General features: G+C 40.1%; 1 protein-coding gene across 1 annotated transcript in view; it reads right to left on the reverse strand.

Annotated features, from left to right (window-relative positions):
• Positions 1-19,603, reverse strand: part of CFAP47 (cilia and flagella associated protein 47) — a 926,770-nt gene that overhangs the window by 107,940 nt on the left and 799,227 nt on the right. Inside the window, exon 58 of the mRNA XM_073550693.1 lies at positions 7,740-7,835. Coding sequence (XP_073406794.1) covers positions 7,740-7,835 — 96 coding nt within the window. The remainder of the gene's footprint in view (positions 1-7,739; positions 7,836-19,603) is intronic.

The following is a 19,603-nucleotide window of genomic DNA, read 5'->3' on the forward strand; positions in this document are numbered from 1 at the left end:
ATTTCTTATAAGAAAATAAGCTAATGGATACCATTTTTGGTATGAATATTGATATAGTCAAACTGGATCAGGAAGGAAAATTTGCTCTTTTAGGATATATCGGTTCATGCATTACGTGGATTTTTTTTGCCTATAGAGGAAGCAAGCATCTAACATTTTTACCAGTACCGCATTTCATCATTCTTATCCTTTCCAATACCCCAATTGGTCTACATGGACATTTGTATTTCAACTGTACTATGTAGGTAACTATGTATCAGAATGGCTGCCTTTAGCACTACAGCTAACTGCAAATTTGCCTGAAAAAAATCACCTATCATTTTAAAGAAGTTGCCTGTGATAAGTTTTATTCCTTAGTTTATATAATTTCCAGATTGTAGTATCCCACATAAAAGATCTTGTATAGTTAGAGTATTTTATATATGTTAAATCAATGTAAATTACTCTTAACCACTTACAGATATGACTACGCAGAGTGTAAAAGAAAAGTGAGGAACTTGACAATGTATAACACATTTTTGTCACATTAAGCAAACAATATCTCACAAAACCAATGTTATTGCCTCTATTCTGACTTTAAGAAGTTTAGGAAAAGCGCTAATCATCTTTTGTTTATTTTGGATTCAAAATAAGTATTTTTCTCACCACAGGACAATGATGAAAAGATTACAAAATGCATTCACAAGAACATAAATTTAACATTACAGGAAATAGAAGCCTTTAGCTGTAATTTATGTTTTTTTCTAAAGTTCTGTATAAATCAAGCAGTTGGATTAAAGAAAAAAGGAGCTTGCTAGCATCTACATAAAAAGAAAATCTAAAAAGAATTTGATGTAATGTCTTTGGAATTGCATATACTGTATTTCTTCCTACTAAATTGGAAAGATTATCTTATTTTTTAAATACAATAGGATAGCAGAGCACTAATGAGAATTGAAGTTTATTTTTTCTCCTTAGATATTACCGCTACTGTTAACAGCTAGTATGTTTTAGATATTTAATAGAATTGAGTGAATTGGTTTGAAGTACATTGATTTTGTGTCGAATTTTTGGGAGTTCAGGGGACCCAGCGAACTGACACACTTTGCAAATCATTTTGTTAGACTTGTTAAAAATATCTACTGCCACTTTACACAATGCAGAAAATTGTGTCAGCCAAAAAAGGCTCACATGACTTCCGGTTTGGCTGGGTTTCTCAATAATAATTGCAACTAATACATCACATAGTATAGCCATTCAGGAGATACTATCATAGACTGTATAAAAACCCAGGCAGGGAATGTAGTAAACAGTATGTAGATAATGTAAATATAGTGAGATAAATCAATAAAACAGTAAAAAAATTTTTACCGATAGTACGTGACAATTTAAAAGTGAAGAATGGTTACCAATAGAGATGGGCAAATGTATGCTAGAAGAATTGAACTTCCTCAAGTTTAACAAAAATCCATATTTTTCAGATTGCTGATTTTTTGTAATTCAGTGTGCAAGAATTCAGCAAAGTGGCAGCTTTCTTTTGGTCTATGGTGCGTCATCTTACCACAGCCATTCGCTGCAACTTCATGCTAGGTCAAGTCTTCAGACCATGAAAAGATCAAGGATAGCGCCGGTAGTTACCATCTATTTACACATAGCCATATTTGTTTTGGTCAATTTGACAATACCAAGGCTGTTTTAACATCAAAGAATTTGAAAGAATTTAAATACAGCCCTAGGAGACCTTGGAATGTTATACACATCCTAACAGGGAAATTTGGCATACCAGCAATTAACCAAATTTTTGGAAAAATTCAGTTCTGTTGGCAAGTTAAAATTTCAAAATATTCACTTACGGTATATACTCGTGTATAAGCCGAGATTTTCAGCCCTTTTCTTGGGCTGAAAGTCCTCCTCTCGGCTTATACATGAGTCATATACCTGGGGGTCGGCGGGGGTGGGGGAGCGGGGGTGTCACAGATCATACTTACCCTCCTGTCGTGGTCTCTGCAGTCCCCCCGCTTCTCCACGGTCTCCCATTCTGCCTTCAGCGGTCATGTGGTACCGCTCATTAAACTCATGAATATGCGCATATTCATGAGTGTAATGAGCGGCATCACGTGACCACTGAAGGCATGAAGGGAGACCTTGGAGAAGCGGGGCTGCACAGACCATGCCAGGAGGGGGTAAGTATAGCGATATTCACCTGTCCGGGGTCCATCGTTGATCACCGCTGTCTGCTGTGTCCTGTGTCAGTGACGTTTAGGCAGCAGAGGGTGCGGTGACGTGATTAGGATGAACAGTCATTGACACAGGAAGGGCAGACAGCGGTGAGCAGCGATGGACCCTGGACAGGTGAATATCTCAGGTGCTGGGTCCTGAGCAGGAGAGGTGAACATGGCATTTTTTTTGCAGCAGCATATGGGGGCATAATATATGGAGCATTATGGGGGCAGCATATAGGGGCATATTCTACATATTCTAAGGGGCAGCATATGGGGGCATATTTTAATGGGCAGCAAATGGGGGCATAGTCTATGGGGCAGCATATGGGGGCATATTCTATGGAGCAGCATATGAGGCATATTCTATGGAGCAGCATATGAGGGCATAGTCTATGGGGCAGCATATGGGGGCATATTCTTGGAGCAGCATATGGGGGCATATTCTATGGGGCAGCATATAGGGGCATGTTCTATGGGGCAGCATTTGCGGGCATAGTCTATGGAGCAGCATATGGGGCATATTCTATGGGGCAGCATATGGGGGCATATTCTATGGGGCAGCATATGGGGGCATAGTCTATGGGGCAGCATATGGGGGCATAGTCTATGGGGCAGCATATGGGGGCATAGTCTATGGAGCAGCATATGGGGGCATAGTCTATGGGGCAGCATATGGGGGCACAATCTTTGGAGCAGCATATGGGGGCATATTCTATGGGGCAGCATATGGGGGCATAATCTGTGGATCCGCATATGGGGGCATATTCTATGGAGCAGCATATGAGGGCATAATCTATGGAGAATCATATGGGGCATAATCTATGGAGCATTTTATGGAGGTATAATCTATGGAGCATCTTATGTGGGCATAATCTATGGAGCATTTTATGGGGGCATAATCTATGGAGCATCTTATGGGGGCATAATCTATGGAGCATCTTATGGGGGCATTATTAACCTTTGTGCAGCATTATATGGGGTGTATTTTGTATGGAGCATCTTATGGGGGACCATCATGAACTGTATGGAGCATTATATGGGGCTCCTGATTCAATATGGATATTCAAAAACATTTAAACTACTGATGTCTCAATTAATTTTACTTTTATTGGTATCTATTTTTACTTTTGAAATTTACCAGTAGCTGCTGCATTTTCCACCCTAGGCTTATACGCCAGTCAATAAGTTTTCCCAGTTTTTTGTGACAAAATTAGGGGGGTCAGCTTATGCACGGGTTGGCTTATACATGAGTATATACGGTATGTCTAATATTTAGATATCTGCTTTTTTCACAAATCCTGATTGTTTATCACAAAGTCACAATGTCTGTGTTTTTGTTTGTCTTCCTGTTTTTGCAAAGATTGACCACAAGTTCTCATTGGGATTGAGATATCTGGATTTTCCTGGTAATGGTTTCAAAATTTCAATATTTTGTTCACTTTGCATTGTGACATGGTGCTTTATCATGATGGAAAAATCAATATTCACCACCAAATAGTACTGGATTATTTGAAGAAGTTGAAGGATGTCTAGATACCATTCCTTATTCATGGCAGCATTATTAGGCAAAAATGTGAATGCTTACATTCCCTTGGATGAAAAGCAACCTTACACATGAATGGTCTCAGGATGCTTTACTTGTGACCTAACTATAATACACTTGGTAGAGCTCACCATTTCTTTTCTTTACAAGTCTACTGCAGTCCAATTCCTGCAAATTGACATTTTGAAGGAAGTACAGGGATTTGACCGCAGAGGACTGGGGAACATTTATTTTCCCTGGTGAAACCTCCTTCAGACTGTTAAGAACATATGGGAGAATGATTGTGCCATGCCATCAGGAAAGCATCCTGAGACCATTCATGTGTGGGGTTACTTTCCATCCAAGAGAGTGAGCTCATTCACAAGTTTGAATAAAACACTGATGAATAAGGATTAGTAACTAAAAATTCTTAAAGACCAACTTCTACCAACAATTCTGGAGCAATTTGGGGATGAACAATGGTTTTCCCAGCATGATAGAACACCATGTTAGAAGGCAATAGTGATAGCTAATTGTTTCAGTGAACAAATTGTGTGGGTTCACAGCTAGAAATCTCTCTAGATCTTAATCCCATTGACAACTTGTAGTCAAACCCCAAAATGCCAGTAGAGAAACAAAAACACAGAAAGAGTGATAAACTCCAAGCACTGATTTACCAAGAATGGGTAACCACCATCAATCAGGATTTGTCGCTGAAGCTTATATTCAATTATGCCACAGCAAATTTGAGGAAGTTGTCAAAGATTTGAGTTAACACTCTAAATATTGAGTCTTAGAATAAACTTCATTTATTAATCAATAACATTTTAATAACTTCTGAAATGCTTACATATGTACTATTCAGTCTATTATAGGAAGATCTAAAAACATTGAAGCAGTATACTTTGTGAAAAACAAAATTTGTGTCCTTAAAACTTTTGAAATCAACTGTACTCAAATTATAAAATGTTCCTAAATTTTGACTCTTTTTGAGAGTTATTTAAGTTTTTTAGTTCATGAGTCACAAGTCATATATGGCTATAGTTGTACTGTCTTGGAGAACCTTACCGCCATGAAAAATTTTACAGTAAAATGAATGCCATTTAAAAAAACAATTGCCAAATTAAATTATATTTGCAATTTTACTGCACTTGGAATGTTTTTTCCTGTTTTCCAGTAGAAGAAATGATAAAATATATGATGTAATTATGGTGCTTGAACCTCTGGGTTCAAACAACATATTGTAATCTGATTTCTTATATTTTATTATTATTCTACTTCTTCTTCTCCGCGTTTTCTGCAATTAATGTGTCCCAACCGCTCGGTGCAGAGACCCTGTTCAGGCAGCATTTCAAAGTCCTCGGTGGGGACTGGTGTGCTATGAATTTTTGGAGTCGATCCGATTTGTAGTTTTTAAAAAAAAAAAAATCGCATTTTAAGCAAAAATTTTCCCATAGTAATTAATGGCGACCTTTCCATGACCCCCAACTAACATGGATTGAAGCCACAGTGCAGGTGCAGTGACCTTACAAAGATGGCAGCTATGCAAATGCAGCTTCCACACATGACCAGTATTAGTTAATAGAAGCTGACAGATCGCTGATTCAAGGTCTTAAAGGCGCAGCGCGCCAATGGCTTCTGAAAAGCCCCATCCAGTGATGGCTAACCTTGGCACTCCAGCTGTTGTAAAACTACAACTCCCAGCATGACCTTGCAATCTGCAGCAGTTGAGACATGCTGGGAGTTGTAGTTCTCCAACAGCTGGAGTGCCAAGGTTCGCCATCACTGCAGTCAGACGCCAAAGTGGCTTTAGCAGCCCAGTGTGCTACAGTGGCCTCTGAGGGGTCCGGAGTTCCAAAGTGGCCCCCGAGACAAAGTGGCAGCGTGTATCAACATGGCTAAAGTGGCTACCAAGTGACCATAGTGGCTACCGAGATGCCGAATATGCCAAAGTGGCTACAAAGTGGCCAAAGTGGCTACCAAGTGGCCAAAGTGGCTACTGAGGTGCCGAATGTGCCAAAGTGGCTACCAAGTGGCCAAAGTGGCTACTGAGGGGCCGAATGTGCCAAAGTGGCTACCAAGTGGCCAAAGTGGCTACAGAGGTGCCGAATGTGCCAAAGCGGCTATCAAGTGGCCAAAGTGGCTAGAGAGGTGCCGAATGTGCCAAAGCGGCTACCAAGTGGCCAAAATGGCTACTGAGGTGCCGAATGTGCCAAAGTGGCTACCAAGTGGCCAAAGTGGCTACCGAGGTGCCGAATGTGCCAAAGTGGCTACCAAGTGGCCAAAGTAGCTACAGAGGTGCCGAATGTGCCAAAGTGGCTACCAAGTGACCAAAGTGGCTACTGAGGTGCCGAATGTGCCAAAGTGGCTACCAAGTGGCCAAAGTGGCTACCGAGGTGCCGAATGTGCCAAAGTGGCTACCAAGTGGCCAAAGCGGCTACCGAGGTGCCGAATGTGCCAAAGTGGCTACCAAGTTGCCAAAATGGCTACCAAGATGCCAAATGTGCTAAAGTGGCTACCAAGTGGCCAAAGTGGCTACCAAGGTGCCGAATGTGTCAAAGTGGCTACCAAGTGGCCAAAGTGGCTACTGATGTGCTGACTGTGCCAAAGTGGCTACCAAGTGGCCAAAGTGGCTACCGAGGTGCCGAATGTGCCAAAGTGGCTACCAAGTGGCCAAAGTGACTACCAAGTGGCCAAAATGGCTACAAAGGTGCTGAATGTGCCAAAGTGGCTACCAAGGTGCCGAATGTGCTAAAGTGGCTACCAAGTGGCCAATGTGGCTACAGAGGTGCCGAATGTGCCAAAGTGGCTACCAAGTGGCCAAAGTGGCTACTAAGGTGCCGAATATGCCAAAGTGGCTATACACAACATTCATATTCTAACTTTACTTTCTTACAGTCGACACCTGATACACTGCTGTAAAGCTGGCAGCGCTGTTCAAGCACCATGTATTTCCTTCAGGAAATGCCCATCTAGTTCATAACTGCACCTCGTCCTATAAAAACAAGTCCTCATATTACTATATTGACAGAAAACTAAAAAGATTATGGCTCTTGAAAAAGGGGAGAAGGAAACTAAAGTACAAAAATAGAAAACTGCCTAGTTAGGAGGAAGTTAAAAGGCATTAGTTTAATTTAAATGGCATTCATCATATTTGACCATAACAGAGGAATTTGGAGAAAATACAGAAAATGTACAAACAGAAGAGGCTGTGGTTTAAAAAATGCAAAAGACAGAAAAAAAAATTATATATGCACAAGAGGAAATTACATTTATATCAGGGTACACAGATATGTGCTAGATGTGAACTTAGACTTAGAGCAGTAGTATGGAATTGGATCACTTCTGGCTTGATCCAAACCAATATTTCCTTAGAATACACTTCTGATATGAGTAATTTGAATAGCAGAAGTATCCTATACTATTAGATAGGGCTCAGATCATGTTTGATGTCCAGTGTCTCCATCAGGGTTTACGTACGAACTCCTGCAAAATGGGAATTTGGCTGTATGCGCTTACTAGGCCATTGACTATAAAGATGCAGGCGAGTTGCTCTGTCGTACATCACTTTTGGTCATATATGCCTAGTTGAGGCTTGCAGAAAGTCATAGTCTACTATATCTTGGTGCCTGCTTCTAATAGGAGTATATGGATGAAATAATGTACAATAGACCACACTGTAACTCTGAAATTCTGTTTTACAGGTGTTTGGACGTAATCCCCAATGGAGCCACTGACAATAGGGTCAAACATGATGTGAACATAGCCTTAGAGAACAGTTTCATTATGAACAAAGTACATAGAAAGAGGACAAATATAGAAAGAGTGATTACTATAAAAAGATAAGCTACGTGTATGTAAAATGTATCATCATAAGTATACTTGTAAGATAAAAGCAGACATAAGATTTCTGTACACCTCAAATAAAAGGAAAAACATCTACACATAAAGTAATTTGAGGAAACCATTCTGCTATTTCTTCAAGAATATCAGGATAAAACGCCTAAAATAAATACCTTGTGTTTGCTTCAGAGGCAGACAGAACGCTGGCTCTTTATTGATGGAATGCCGCAGAACAGATGCACTAAGTCGATGCATGGTCTGTTCTTGATCTGAAATGTGTAAGAAAAAAAAGATGGAATATTTTTTATAGCTCAATGTCAAATTCAAGGAAATAAATTCACTGATGGTTGAAATGTGATCAAAGGCCTTTCCTAATGAAAGTACTTCACGGATGAATGTTCTTCAAAGTACACTCTCAAATAGGAGGTGACAGCATCTCCCTTCTCTTTCTTTTCTCTTTGCATTTTTAATCATGTTGCTTGTCATGCCTGTGATAATTTGAGGTTTTAACCTGGAAATCATACTAACTACCCTTACTACAAATTACGAGTGTAATCAAATGGCATGGAAAATATTAAACAACTAAAATGACATAATTAAAAAGGAAGCAGAACTTTCATATTGACTTCAGAAATCCATTCATGATAAATGTTGCATACAGAAATTTTTTAAAACTCCTATTCCTCTACTAACCTTTAATATGCATTTTTTTAGTAGAGGGGATTAAGTCACTTTCCTAACTACATCTATTTTTAGATAACATTTGACAGAGGGCAGATTTTCTGTGACTCGGCTCTGCATAACTGAGCTATTATTCCAAACAGCACACAATGACATTCTGAAGAGTATTGTAAGGCAGTGCTTACTGAATGTGTTGGGGGATACTTGCTTGGCAATGGGATTAAAGCACACAGGCATGGTTTCTCACAGAAACAGTCTTATTTCGGCTTATATAACCATCATAAACTGCACCACGCATAGTCCATTACTTTATGTCCACGGTACAAGACCTTAAGTTGCAGTCTCTAAACACACTGGACCATACTCTGTCCAGGTACCATGGGTGACTGCACAGTTCATCATTAACTGACCCTCGTCAGTGCACACAGGCCTGCATACTCAGGGTTACATTCCAGGAGCTCCGCTCCACATGCTGACTCCTTTTCAGCCCACAGCCACATTATTTAGCTGAAACCACCCCAATAGGTGGGAGGTGTGTATGGTTAGCCAGTCCTATCCAACTCTCTGGCTAACCCTGTAAGCCCCCTAATAACAAAAGCAAGGCTCGTAGGACTACAGGTCCTAGAGCAACATAACTGGATTACAGTGCAGAGGATCTCCTCTGCGGAACCTACCAGCCATTTCCAATAATGCCGGTCACTGTCTCACAGTATGTAATAAGCAAAACAAAGAAAAAATGGAGTAGCCATAAACCACCCATGAAACATTTATTGAAGCTATTCACTTAAGAATAGTTACCATTAATTACAAAATGTGTTAAATAAGGAGAAATAAAGGATGGAGAGCAGCAAATAGATCCAACATATCAAACAGCACTTAATGTACAAAGCACCTATACAACCAGTCTCAAAGTACCATGTATAGTAAAAAGCAGAATAGCCATAGAAAAAGGGAGAGACAGAGAATGAAGGTTATGAATGATGTTGCTTACCTATAGTAGGGGAGGATCAATTAAATCCACCAGCACTGCCCCTGAGTATGTAATAGGTCACTAAAAAGAATCAAGAGTCTGCTATACCTAAAGTACACTGAATACAGTAGAATAATGTTCCAATCTTGACTTCCTCATTACATCCCTCTCATTTAGGACTGTTGGTTGCTGCATCATACAGTGTCTGCAGTTATTCAAGAGAGTCGGAGGGTCAAGAAGGTCGGGCTAAAATTATCGGTCTCATTTCATCTACCTAAATTGTGATTGAAAGTCGTGGAATTTTATAGGAGATAGGAGATTGGGAAGAATCAGTGAAATTAGGGACAAGGCTTCACTCGGGGATCCAACTCAAATAGTATAATACTTTTGTGCTTTTAATAAATAGATCTGAAGTTATAATATGCTGCCAAATTGTGGACACTGGGAGTAAAAAGCCCCAGTGAGAGAAGATTGTATAGACCGCCTCCCTGATGGAGGCGGTCCAAGTAGAATGAATAGAGTGGAGGTGCGCTTGTTGGACTGCTGATCCTTTTAGATGGAGATTTTCATAGCCCTGTTCTCAGGAACATTGGGAGTCACAGTTTTCAGACATCCAGCCAAAATAAAGTTATGCATATCATGTGGATAGGGGATGACTTCATATCTTGGTACAAACCCTTTAACTTCCTGGTGCCATTGGCTAGCTAGCATACAGGTCAGGGCTCAGTTGATAACTTTTAGCTTAAAAATGTAGCTCTAAATGGTCCCCTACTCTGTACAGCCACAAGGACCATATGTCCACCTTTCATGCTGCTCTCATCCAACAATCCTGAACATCTTTTGCGTCAAATTTAGGATCAAATCAAACAGTCAAAATTCTATGCCTTACCATCTAGTTTCTTCGAGATAGACACACATTAGCGTTTATTCTCATGTAACTAAAATTAATAAAAAAGGTACAACTATAGAAATAAGTACAATTTATTGTACTATTCTCAGAACTGGAGCATACATTACAAGTGACAGATGCATCGTATTCTTAAAATATATTCTACATTTACTCTATGAAATTATTTAGCATTTGCATCATATTATTGTCATGGATCCCAGGAGAAATTGATGGATACCATTTTCTGCTCTGCCAAAAAAATAGATTGCATTGCAAGAATATGAAGGTTTTAAGTCTGCGTTCACATGTTGTAACCGTGGAGCATTCATTTTTCAGAGATCACTGTAAAACCATGTGAAGGCAGCCTTATTGTCTATTTAAATTTTTATGAATAGCTTTTTTTATTTATCTGGAAACATAACACAGTAGTGACATAAGCATCTTTTTTATAAGCTGCAATCGTTCTAAAATTGCATTTTCTGTTGACGTGTTTGCTGTTATATCACAATAGTTTTGATAAAAAAAATAAGCACAGAAATGACTCACTACAATGAATTTCTACAGATTTTTTTTAGTTTTTTACATAACAAGGGCACTAGTCAGGCAGAAGAGCATGTTCAATGTATTCTTTAATCAGTCTGGAATTGTAAGCACAAAACACAGAGTGTACCTTGTAGATAAATACATGAGAAAAATAGACATTAAGTCGATTCTACATTCAAAATGTTCTAGAATGAACAATGTCCAATCCTTTCGCTGCCATTTACTCTTATTTATCTCTCAAAAAGCTGACACAAAAATAACCAATGCAATTTTCTCAGCAAACTGAAATCAATGCATACAGCTGTACTCTCAAGCATCTAACCCAATATCATAAATTTCATTTATTTATTTAATTTACTCGCTTATATAGTACCATTGATTTGCAATGCCCGTCATAGAAATCATCATCACTGTCCTCATTGGGGCTCACAATCTAAATTCACTATCAATATATCTTTGGAGGAGCAGAATTAAATTTTCCATGCCGCACAACCCACTGTAATGCAAGTATATTTGGTCTTTGGTTTTCTAAAGGACTGTACATTGAGCTATTTGGGGTCATTTTCCAAAACGATTGCTAACTAAAACTGGAGGACATATATGGCTGCCTGAGTGTATGCAAACATCTCCATCACTATTATCTACCTTAGCTCAGCAAGTTCATAGCAAGATTATTTTGATATTAATCGTAAATGGGTTTAATGTTATCTTTTAAAGCCTTTGTACAAGTATAAATGGAAGGTTTTGAAGTAGTTTGGTAGAAATGTTTATGCTTTTAGATATTGCTGGATCTAACGAACACTTTAAAGTTGAGAACTAAAGGGTAAAGGGGGTTTTACGCATAGCGATATCGCTAGCAACATCGCTATAACGTCACCGATTTTGTGACGTTATAGCGATATTGCTAGCAATATCGCTATGTGTGATACTTACCTCCGACCCGCTCCCCTGCTGTCCATCGCTGATCATGCAAGATCGGCCGGCTCCATTTCTCGTCGGGCGCTTCCTGCTGGGCTTCCTGCTGGCACCGACGAGCGACGCGTGGACGCGGACGGGAGGACGTCAGGATCGCTGTGTCTGAAAGGTAAGTATCGTCCGCTGTATCGCTGCTGCATCACTGTGAGATCTGCCTGTGTGGCAGCTCACTAGCGATCATTTAGCAATGCACCAGCGATCCTGACCGGGTCGTATCGTTGTCGGGATCGCTGGTGCATCGCTAAATATAAAAGGGCCTTTAACAAAGACTTTTTGTTGCTGCGTCCCGGAGCTTTCACAGTGTAAAGTCTAAATTTCCCCATTCCCAGGCAACCAGACTGTACTTTAGTCGCTGATTATTTTTCTATTATTAATTTCTAGTAATGAAAAATGCATAAAAGTGTTTTTACTTTGATGTCCCTGAATATTTCATATATTTTATAAAACTATGACTGGACAGGATAAGCAGTCGGAATGAAATTCAAAGAAAATTGCTGCACATGTTATTACATATGTTTTCATATAATGGCTGCTTAGCCAAACATCCATTCACGGTAATATCTATCAGAAGTTGAAATTATGTAACATGTTAATAATTCTAGCGTGAAAACTTCATCTCAGTTCTCATCTCACAAGACACGCAATACTTAGCCTAATACAGTGGGGCAAAAAAGTATTTAGTCAGTCAGCAATAGTGCAAGTTCCACCACTTAAAAAGATGAGAGGCGTCTGTAATTTACATCATAGGTAGACCTCAACTATGGGAGGCAAACTGAGAAAAAAAAATCCAGAAAATCACATTGTCTGTTTTTTTTTCATTTTATTTGCATATTATGGTGGAAAATAAGTATTTGGTCAGAAACAAGCAATCAAGATTTCTGGCTTTCACAGACCTGTAACTTCTTCTTTAAGAGTCTCCTCTTTCCTCCACTCATTACCTGTAGTAATGGCACCTGTTTAAACTTGTTATCAGTATAAAAAGACACCTGTGCACACCCTCAAACAGTCTGACTCCAAACTCCACTATGGTGAAGACCAAAGAGCTGTCAAAGGACACCAGAAACAAAATTGTAGCCCTGCACCAGGCTGGGAAGACTGAATCTGCAATAGCCAACCAGCTTGGAGTGAAGAAATCAACTGTGGGAGCAATAATTAGAAAATGGAAGACATACAAGACCACTGATAATCTCCCTCGATCTGGTGCTCCACGCAAAATCCCACCCCGTGGGGTCAGAATGATCACAAAAACGGTGAGAAAAATCCCAGAACCACGCGGGGGGACCTAGTGAATGAACTGCAGAGAGCTGGGACCAATGTAACAAGGCCTACCATAAGTAACACACTATGCCACCATGGACTCAGATCCTGCAGTGCCAGACGTGTCCCACTGCTTAAGCCTGTACATGTCTGGGCCCGTCTGAAGTTTGCTAGAGAGCATTTGGATGATCCAGAGGAGTTTTGGGAGAATGTCCTATGGTCTGATGAAACCAAACTGGAACTGTTTGGTAGAAACACAACTTGTCGTGTTTGGAGGAAAAAGAATACTGAGTTGCATCCATCAAACACCATACCTACTGTAAAGCATGGTGGTGGAAACATCATGCTTTGGGGCTGTTTCTCTGCAAAGGGGCCAGGACGACTGATCCGGGTACATGAAAGAATGAATGGGGCCATGTATCGTGAGATTTTGAGTGCAAACCTCCTTCCATCAGCAAGGGCATTGAAGATGAAACGTGGCTGGGTCTTTCAACATGACAATGATCCAAAGCACACCGCCAGGGCAACGAAGGAGTGGCTTCGTAAGAAGCATTTCAAGGTCCTGGAGTGGCCTAGCCAGTCTCCAGATCTCAACCCTATTGAAAACCTTTGGAGGGAGTTGAAAGTCCGTGTTGCCAAGCGAAAAGCCAAAAACATCACTGCTCTAGAGGAGATCTGCATGGAGGAATGGGCCAACATACCAACAACAGTGTGTGGCAACCTTGTGAAGACTTACAGAAAACGATTGACCTCTGTCATTGCCAACAAAGGATATATCACAAAGTATTGAGATGAAATTTTGTTTCTGACCAAATACTTATTTTCCACCATAATATGCAAATAAAATGAAAAAAAAAACAGACAATGTGATTTTCTGTTTTTTTTTTTCTCAGTTTGTCTCCCATAGTTGAGGTCTACCTATGATGTAAATTACAGACGCCTCTCATCTTTTTAAGTGGTGGAACTTGCACTATTGTTGACTGACTAAATACTTTTTTGCCCCACTGTATATGTATTGTTTTTTTCAGTGACATTTTACCACAAAAATTATATTTTTGGTCAAGGGTGCAATACGGCCAAAAATGCAAACACTAATAATGAGAGCTTGAGTATACATCCCATCAAGTATACACTTGCAGTTTTTATGGATTGTAAAGAAAGGCTCCAGATTCCATTGGTACTGTGCAACTTTCCCAAAGGCAGTAAAAACCTCAAAAGGCAATCTCGGCATGGAGAAATCTGCTGCCCTTGTTTAAGACATGGAAATTGTACAAGGTCAGTTAAAGGGTGAGAGTCTACTTTGAGTTTTGCTACTCCATTTGTGTCACAAATTACATTTGTAAAATATTTTCAAAAGGATAACATAAGATTTTCTGTCCACCATACCTCTATTGTGTCCTGCAGGTGTCTTTTCTCCCCCTGTGTCAACCGCCTTGCAGACGTACATCATCCCCATCTTGCCTCTGTGCACCACCTCCTCTGTTCCTCGTTACATGACCAGCGCCTGTGCTCTGTAAACATTCCTCGGGCATGCACCATGCGCGCTGCCCGGGAACTTACATCAGGTGATGATGTAATGATATCTCGCCTGCGTGGAGCGGAGGCCAAAGATGCCACCCCGCAGTGTGTTATGATGTATTCACACTGCGGGGCAGGGAACCTGGTGCCTGCACAGTGAGGATCTCCCTCCTCCTCTGTCCTCTATCATAATACATCAGCACTTCAGCTCACTAAGATGCTGCAGAGTGCCAACCGCCCATCCTTTTGTTAGGCTGTTGTCGCCCACACACAGACTATTGGTGTTATTTTCTGGACAGGCACTGAAAGGTCCAGTTTTCATGCCGACAGCGTTTTGGTACATCTAGGAAACATTATGCCTGAGGTGCGTTGGCAGTGCGGATTGCTTTGTTTGTTTGTGTGGACTTCATAGATTGATTAGATCTGGCATACACCTGGCAGTGATTGACCATACGTCAAACATTGCATTGTTCAGATGTCCAACGCCATGGAATCAGAGGCATTACATGTCATGAATGGATTACAAGCTGAACGGGAAAATGTGGATTCGTATTTTTTAGAGTGTGAGCAACACGACGAAGTACATTCTTTGAGCACAAAGACGTTGGAATTTAAACTAATGAATTTAGCTGAGAGAGAAATTTAATAACTATTTTGGACAAATAATTCATTGAAGTCTAATGTCGATTACGGGAGGATTCCCCGTGGTCTGAGAGTCTTTAAAGAAATATCGCACTTCAGAGACAACCAATTATTCACTACTGAATGGGAAAAGATTTTTTTGAAATGTTCACAGGAACTTTACAACTGGTATTAAAATTCAACATACAGAATTATGAAGAGCTGAACAAGAACATCAAGAAAACAAAAGATGAATTGAAATCCAGACTTACAGATAGTCAACGGTCATCATTAAATAAAAAGATGTATATTAAATTAATTCCCATTCAGGCTGAAGTAAAACAAAGAAAACGTGATAAATTTATTTGAGACAGGGAGACTTTGAATCTGGACAGATATTTTCATGGATCAAAATGAAAACAAACCTCGGCAGCTTCAAGTCTGTTAAGGCTCGTTACATGAGGAATACCAAAAAAAGTAGAAAAGATTATCTGACTACTGATTTGGATTCTAGTCTTAATGAAGACGCCTCAGTCTGTCTGGGTCCATGTGAACAGTGTTCTTTAAATGCAATTGAATCCATATTCTCCAATTCCTCTTTAGGTGCAGAACCCGCAGAGAAGGCAAGAGGAGATAATGACAGGCAACAACGCAAGAGGTAACAAGTTTCATGGAGACAGAGACATTAATGGTTCCCCTTAAGGATATAGTGATTAATTTAACGAACCATTCATTGAATCTGTCACATGTCTCAGTGTTATCTAAGGGATTATTATATTGTGTTCCATGGAATTTAATTTGGTAAATTTTAAAATCGTTTTATTCAAGGCGGTTAGAAAAATTCACCTGCATAAGTCTTTTGTGTCTAAACAAACTGATGAGTCTGATATGGAAAGCGAAAGTCCTTGTTATGTGAGTCCTTTAAGTTTTATGGCCAGTACAAACGCACTTTCAGATATTATTGAAGATGCCATAGTTTTCAGAAGTTTAACTGATACACGGGATGAAACAGATGGTAATAGCGTTGTGAAAACGCATATTTTCAAACCTTTTATAGGAGGTGTAGGATCTACGTATTTGCCCCCTGTCTCACCGGGCAATGTTACTGACTTGTTTGAGACACATGTCATTAAGGACATGGAAGCCTTAGTTTATCATAAGGCCCCTTCAAATTTAACGTCATCTAAAAAGCAGGCTTTGGCACACATCAGAGGATGGACAGATACGGTTGTTAGAGCCACCGATAAAGGCGGCAATATAGTTCTGCTGCCCAAGACTCAATACCTAACAGAAGCGCACAGACAATTAACAGACAGTGTTACATATATGAAACTGCAACAAGACCCTACTAATAAAATAAAAGATGAGTTGCAGTCTTTTCTTAGAAAAAGTGGATACATGGAGTTAGGAATTATATCCAAAAAGAAGGGAGCTGCGCTCTTTTCTTAGAAAAAGTGGATACGTGGAGTTAGGAATTATATCCAAAAAGAAGGCAGAAAAATTGCTACCGGAGTTCCCAAATAAACCCCATTGGTTTTATATCCCCATGGTACATAAAACGGTGTCATCACCCCCAGACCTTCCAATTGTGTCTGGGATAGGGTCTCTTGCAAAGCCCCTGTCCCAGTACATGGAGTGACTCCTTCGCCCTCTTCTCCAGGATATTCCCTCCTACATCAAAGATACTAAAGAGTTCTTAAAGGTCATACAAGAATTCTCTTGGCAGACAGGCTTCTCCTTGGTCTCTATAGATGTGGAGAGCCTGTACACCAGAATTCCACAGGATGTGGGAGTAGGTGCGATTAGAGAAATTCTGGATACTACGGGAAAAAATTCCACCTTTGTTGATTTTGTATGTAATGGGATTCAATTTGTCTTGAGACATAATGCGTTTAAATTTATGGACACCTGGTACCTGCAAAATGTGGGGACAGCGATGGGAACTCTGGTAGATTGTACTTTTGCTAATTTGTTTTTAATGGTTTTTGAGGAGAAATGTCTATTCCACAAAATGAATATTTGAAGCATATTAATCTGTACATTAGCTATGTGGATGATATATTCATGGTATGGGAGGGTTCTTATGAATCTTTTACAACTTTGTTAATTATTTCAACCATTCCAATACCATGAATATGATTTTCACCTCAAAACTTGGCAGTATTTCTTTGGAATTTTTAGATGTGGGGATGTGGGGACCAAAGTATACCGCAAACCATCCTCTACTAACTCCATGTTACATTATAAAAGTTTCCATCCCTTTTACCCAAAACAGTCTTTGCCATAGTCAATTTCTAAGATTAAAAAGAAATAATAGTAATCCTGAAGGTGTTTTAAAACAGTCTGTTGATTTATATAAGAGATTTAAGCCCCCTTTACATTTAGCGATGCACCAGCGATCCCGACAACGATACGACCCGGTCAGTATCGCTGGTGCATCGCTAAATGGTCGCTAGTGAGCTGCCAAACAGGCAGATCTCACAGCGACGTAGCGACGCAGCAGCAGTCATTACTTACCTTTCAGAAGCGGCGATGATGACGTCCTCCCGGCCGCGTCCACGCGTCGCTCGTCAGCGCCAGCAGGAAGCGGCCGACGAGAAATGGACATGGATGATCTCACGCGATCAGCGATAGCCAGCGGGGGAGCTGGTCGGAGGTAAGTATCACACTTACAAAATCGGTGACACTTTAGCGATATTGCTGGCGATATCGCTATGTGTAAAGCCCACCTTTAGAGAGAGAGGGTATCCAATTTCACTATTAAATGCAGCGTTTGATAGAAATAATCGAGAGTTGCCTACTAATGATCATCCTGTGGGCAAAGATTTGTGTTTTGTTTTCAGTATGGCCCCATGGATAATTATATCCGTTCCACAGTTAGAAAAAAATGGCACATTTTGGAGCGCGATAGCAAACTTTCAGAGGTGGTCTCGAGGGGTCTACTAATTTCATGCAGGCGCAGCACTAGTCTGAGAGATCTGTTAGTGCATAATCGGATGGTAAAGGAGCACAATGATTGATTGGGATTAAGGGTTCCAAAAGGCAATATCAAACGTTGACATTGTCCCTTCTGCCCGTATCATATTACAGGTCACTTTTTGCATATTGGAGCAGTTTCACACCATGTTTTTGATTTTATTTCATGTAAAACCAATTATGTTGTGTACGTGATTTTTTGTCTGTGCAAATTTCTCTATATTGGGAAGACAATATGTCCTGTATATATCAGATTCACAGAACATTTCAACTCTATTAATTCAGGGAAAGGAGTACCACGCTTAATTAGCCATATCAGAGAGTTTCACAGTGGGGATCCGAGTGTCTTGTTCTTGGCTGGTTTGGAAAAAGTTGTTTTACCCCCACATGGTGGCAATCTCCATAGACTCCTTTTTAGAAGAGAAGCCAAGTGGATCATGAGCACTAGAGCATTAGAAACACCGGCTTGAATGATAGAATTGGCATGTCAATTTTTTTGTAGTTTAAATGTCTGCTCATATCAATCTGTTTTTATTTATACAAGCTTTGTTATTAGTATACATGTGCTTTTTTCTTAGGAATTTTGTGTTTTTGTATTTCGTGGTTTGAAAGGGCTGAGGTGATTTGAGGGAGGAGTCTAGCCTCACACAGGCATTTAATCCTTCATCATTTCCCCTCACCCCTATGACCCATAGAAGTGCAATAGCATAAAACGGTCGTCATTGCTCACACAATCCTCTTCCCATTCTCCCGCTGAAGATGTTTTAATCTCTGAAATAAACACTGGATTTTACTGATCAGAGAATGCCATCCATTTTTTTTCTTTATACAGACTATTGGTATTGTTATTTTCTGGACAGGCATCGGAAGGTTCAGGTTTTGTGCCGGCAGCGTTTTGGTACATCTAGGAAACATTGTGCCTAAGGTGCATTGGCGGTACGGATCGCTTTGTTTGCTTGTGTGGACTCCATCCTTTTGTTATCCAGGAGAGAAGCCACTGCCAAAGGAGTACTTTTGAAGAATACAAAAGTGCTTGGCCAAGCACCCCTGTGTATTGGGGAAAGTGAGAGAGATAGCTGTCAGATGAACAATTGTTTGCCTGACAGCCAATGGCTATCTAATGTGTATTTGACTTTTAAGAATTTGCTCATCAGTTTGGCCAAATGCCAAACCCATAGCAGAATAATGGGTTTACAAAATTCCAGGTGAGCATTGTGACATAACTAATTGACCAACTCGGTATAAATATTGAAACACTAGACAGTTTAGATAATTGAATCAATCCACCACAAATCAATTTTGTGTAAAATTTCAGGAAATTCACATGTCCCTGCAAAATTTAATTTTGATTTGAGAAAAACGCAAAAGAAAGCCTATCGCCATTGCAGAAGACTGTATCAGTCTCAGAAGACTGACATGATCTTAGAAGCGACTGCATGGACTTCAGCACAATGCCTTGCATATATCACATCACATGGTATAGCACAGCCAGCAATTATCACAGCTCATATAAAAGCCTAAGCAGGTATCAGGAATACCAGCTGCCATTTTAGAGCGAGTTTAAACTAGTGAGGTAATGTAAGAACTCAGCTATAGAGAAAGGAAGG

The sequence above is a fragment of the Dendrobates tinctorius genome, unplaced genomic scaffold (genome assembly GCF_039654945.1).
Source record: "Dendrobates tinctorius isolate UK_male_01 unplaced genomic scaffold, ASM3965494v1 ptg000166l, whole genome shotgun sequence".
In the NCBI taxonomy this organism is placed as follows: Eukaryota; Metazoa; Chordata; class Amphibia; order Anura; family Dendrobatidae; genus Dendrobates; species Dendrobates tinctorius.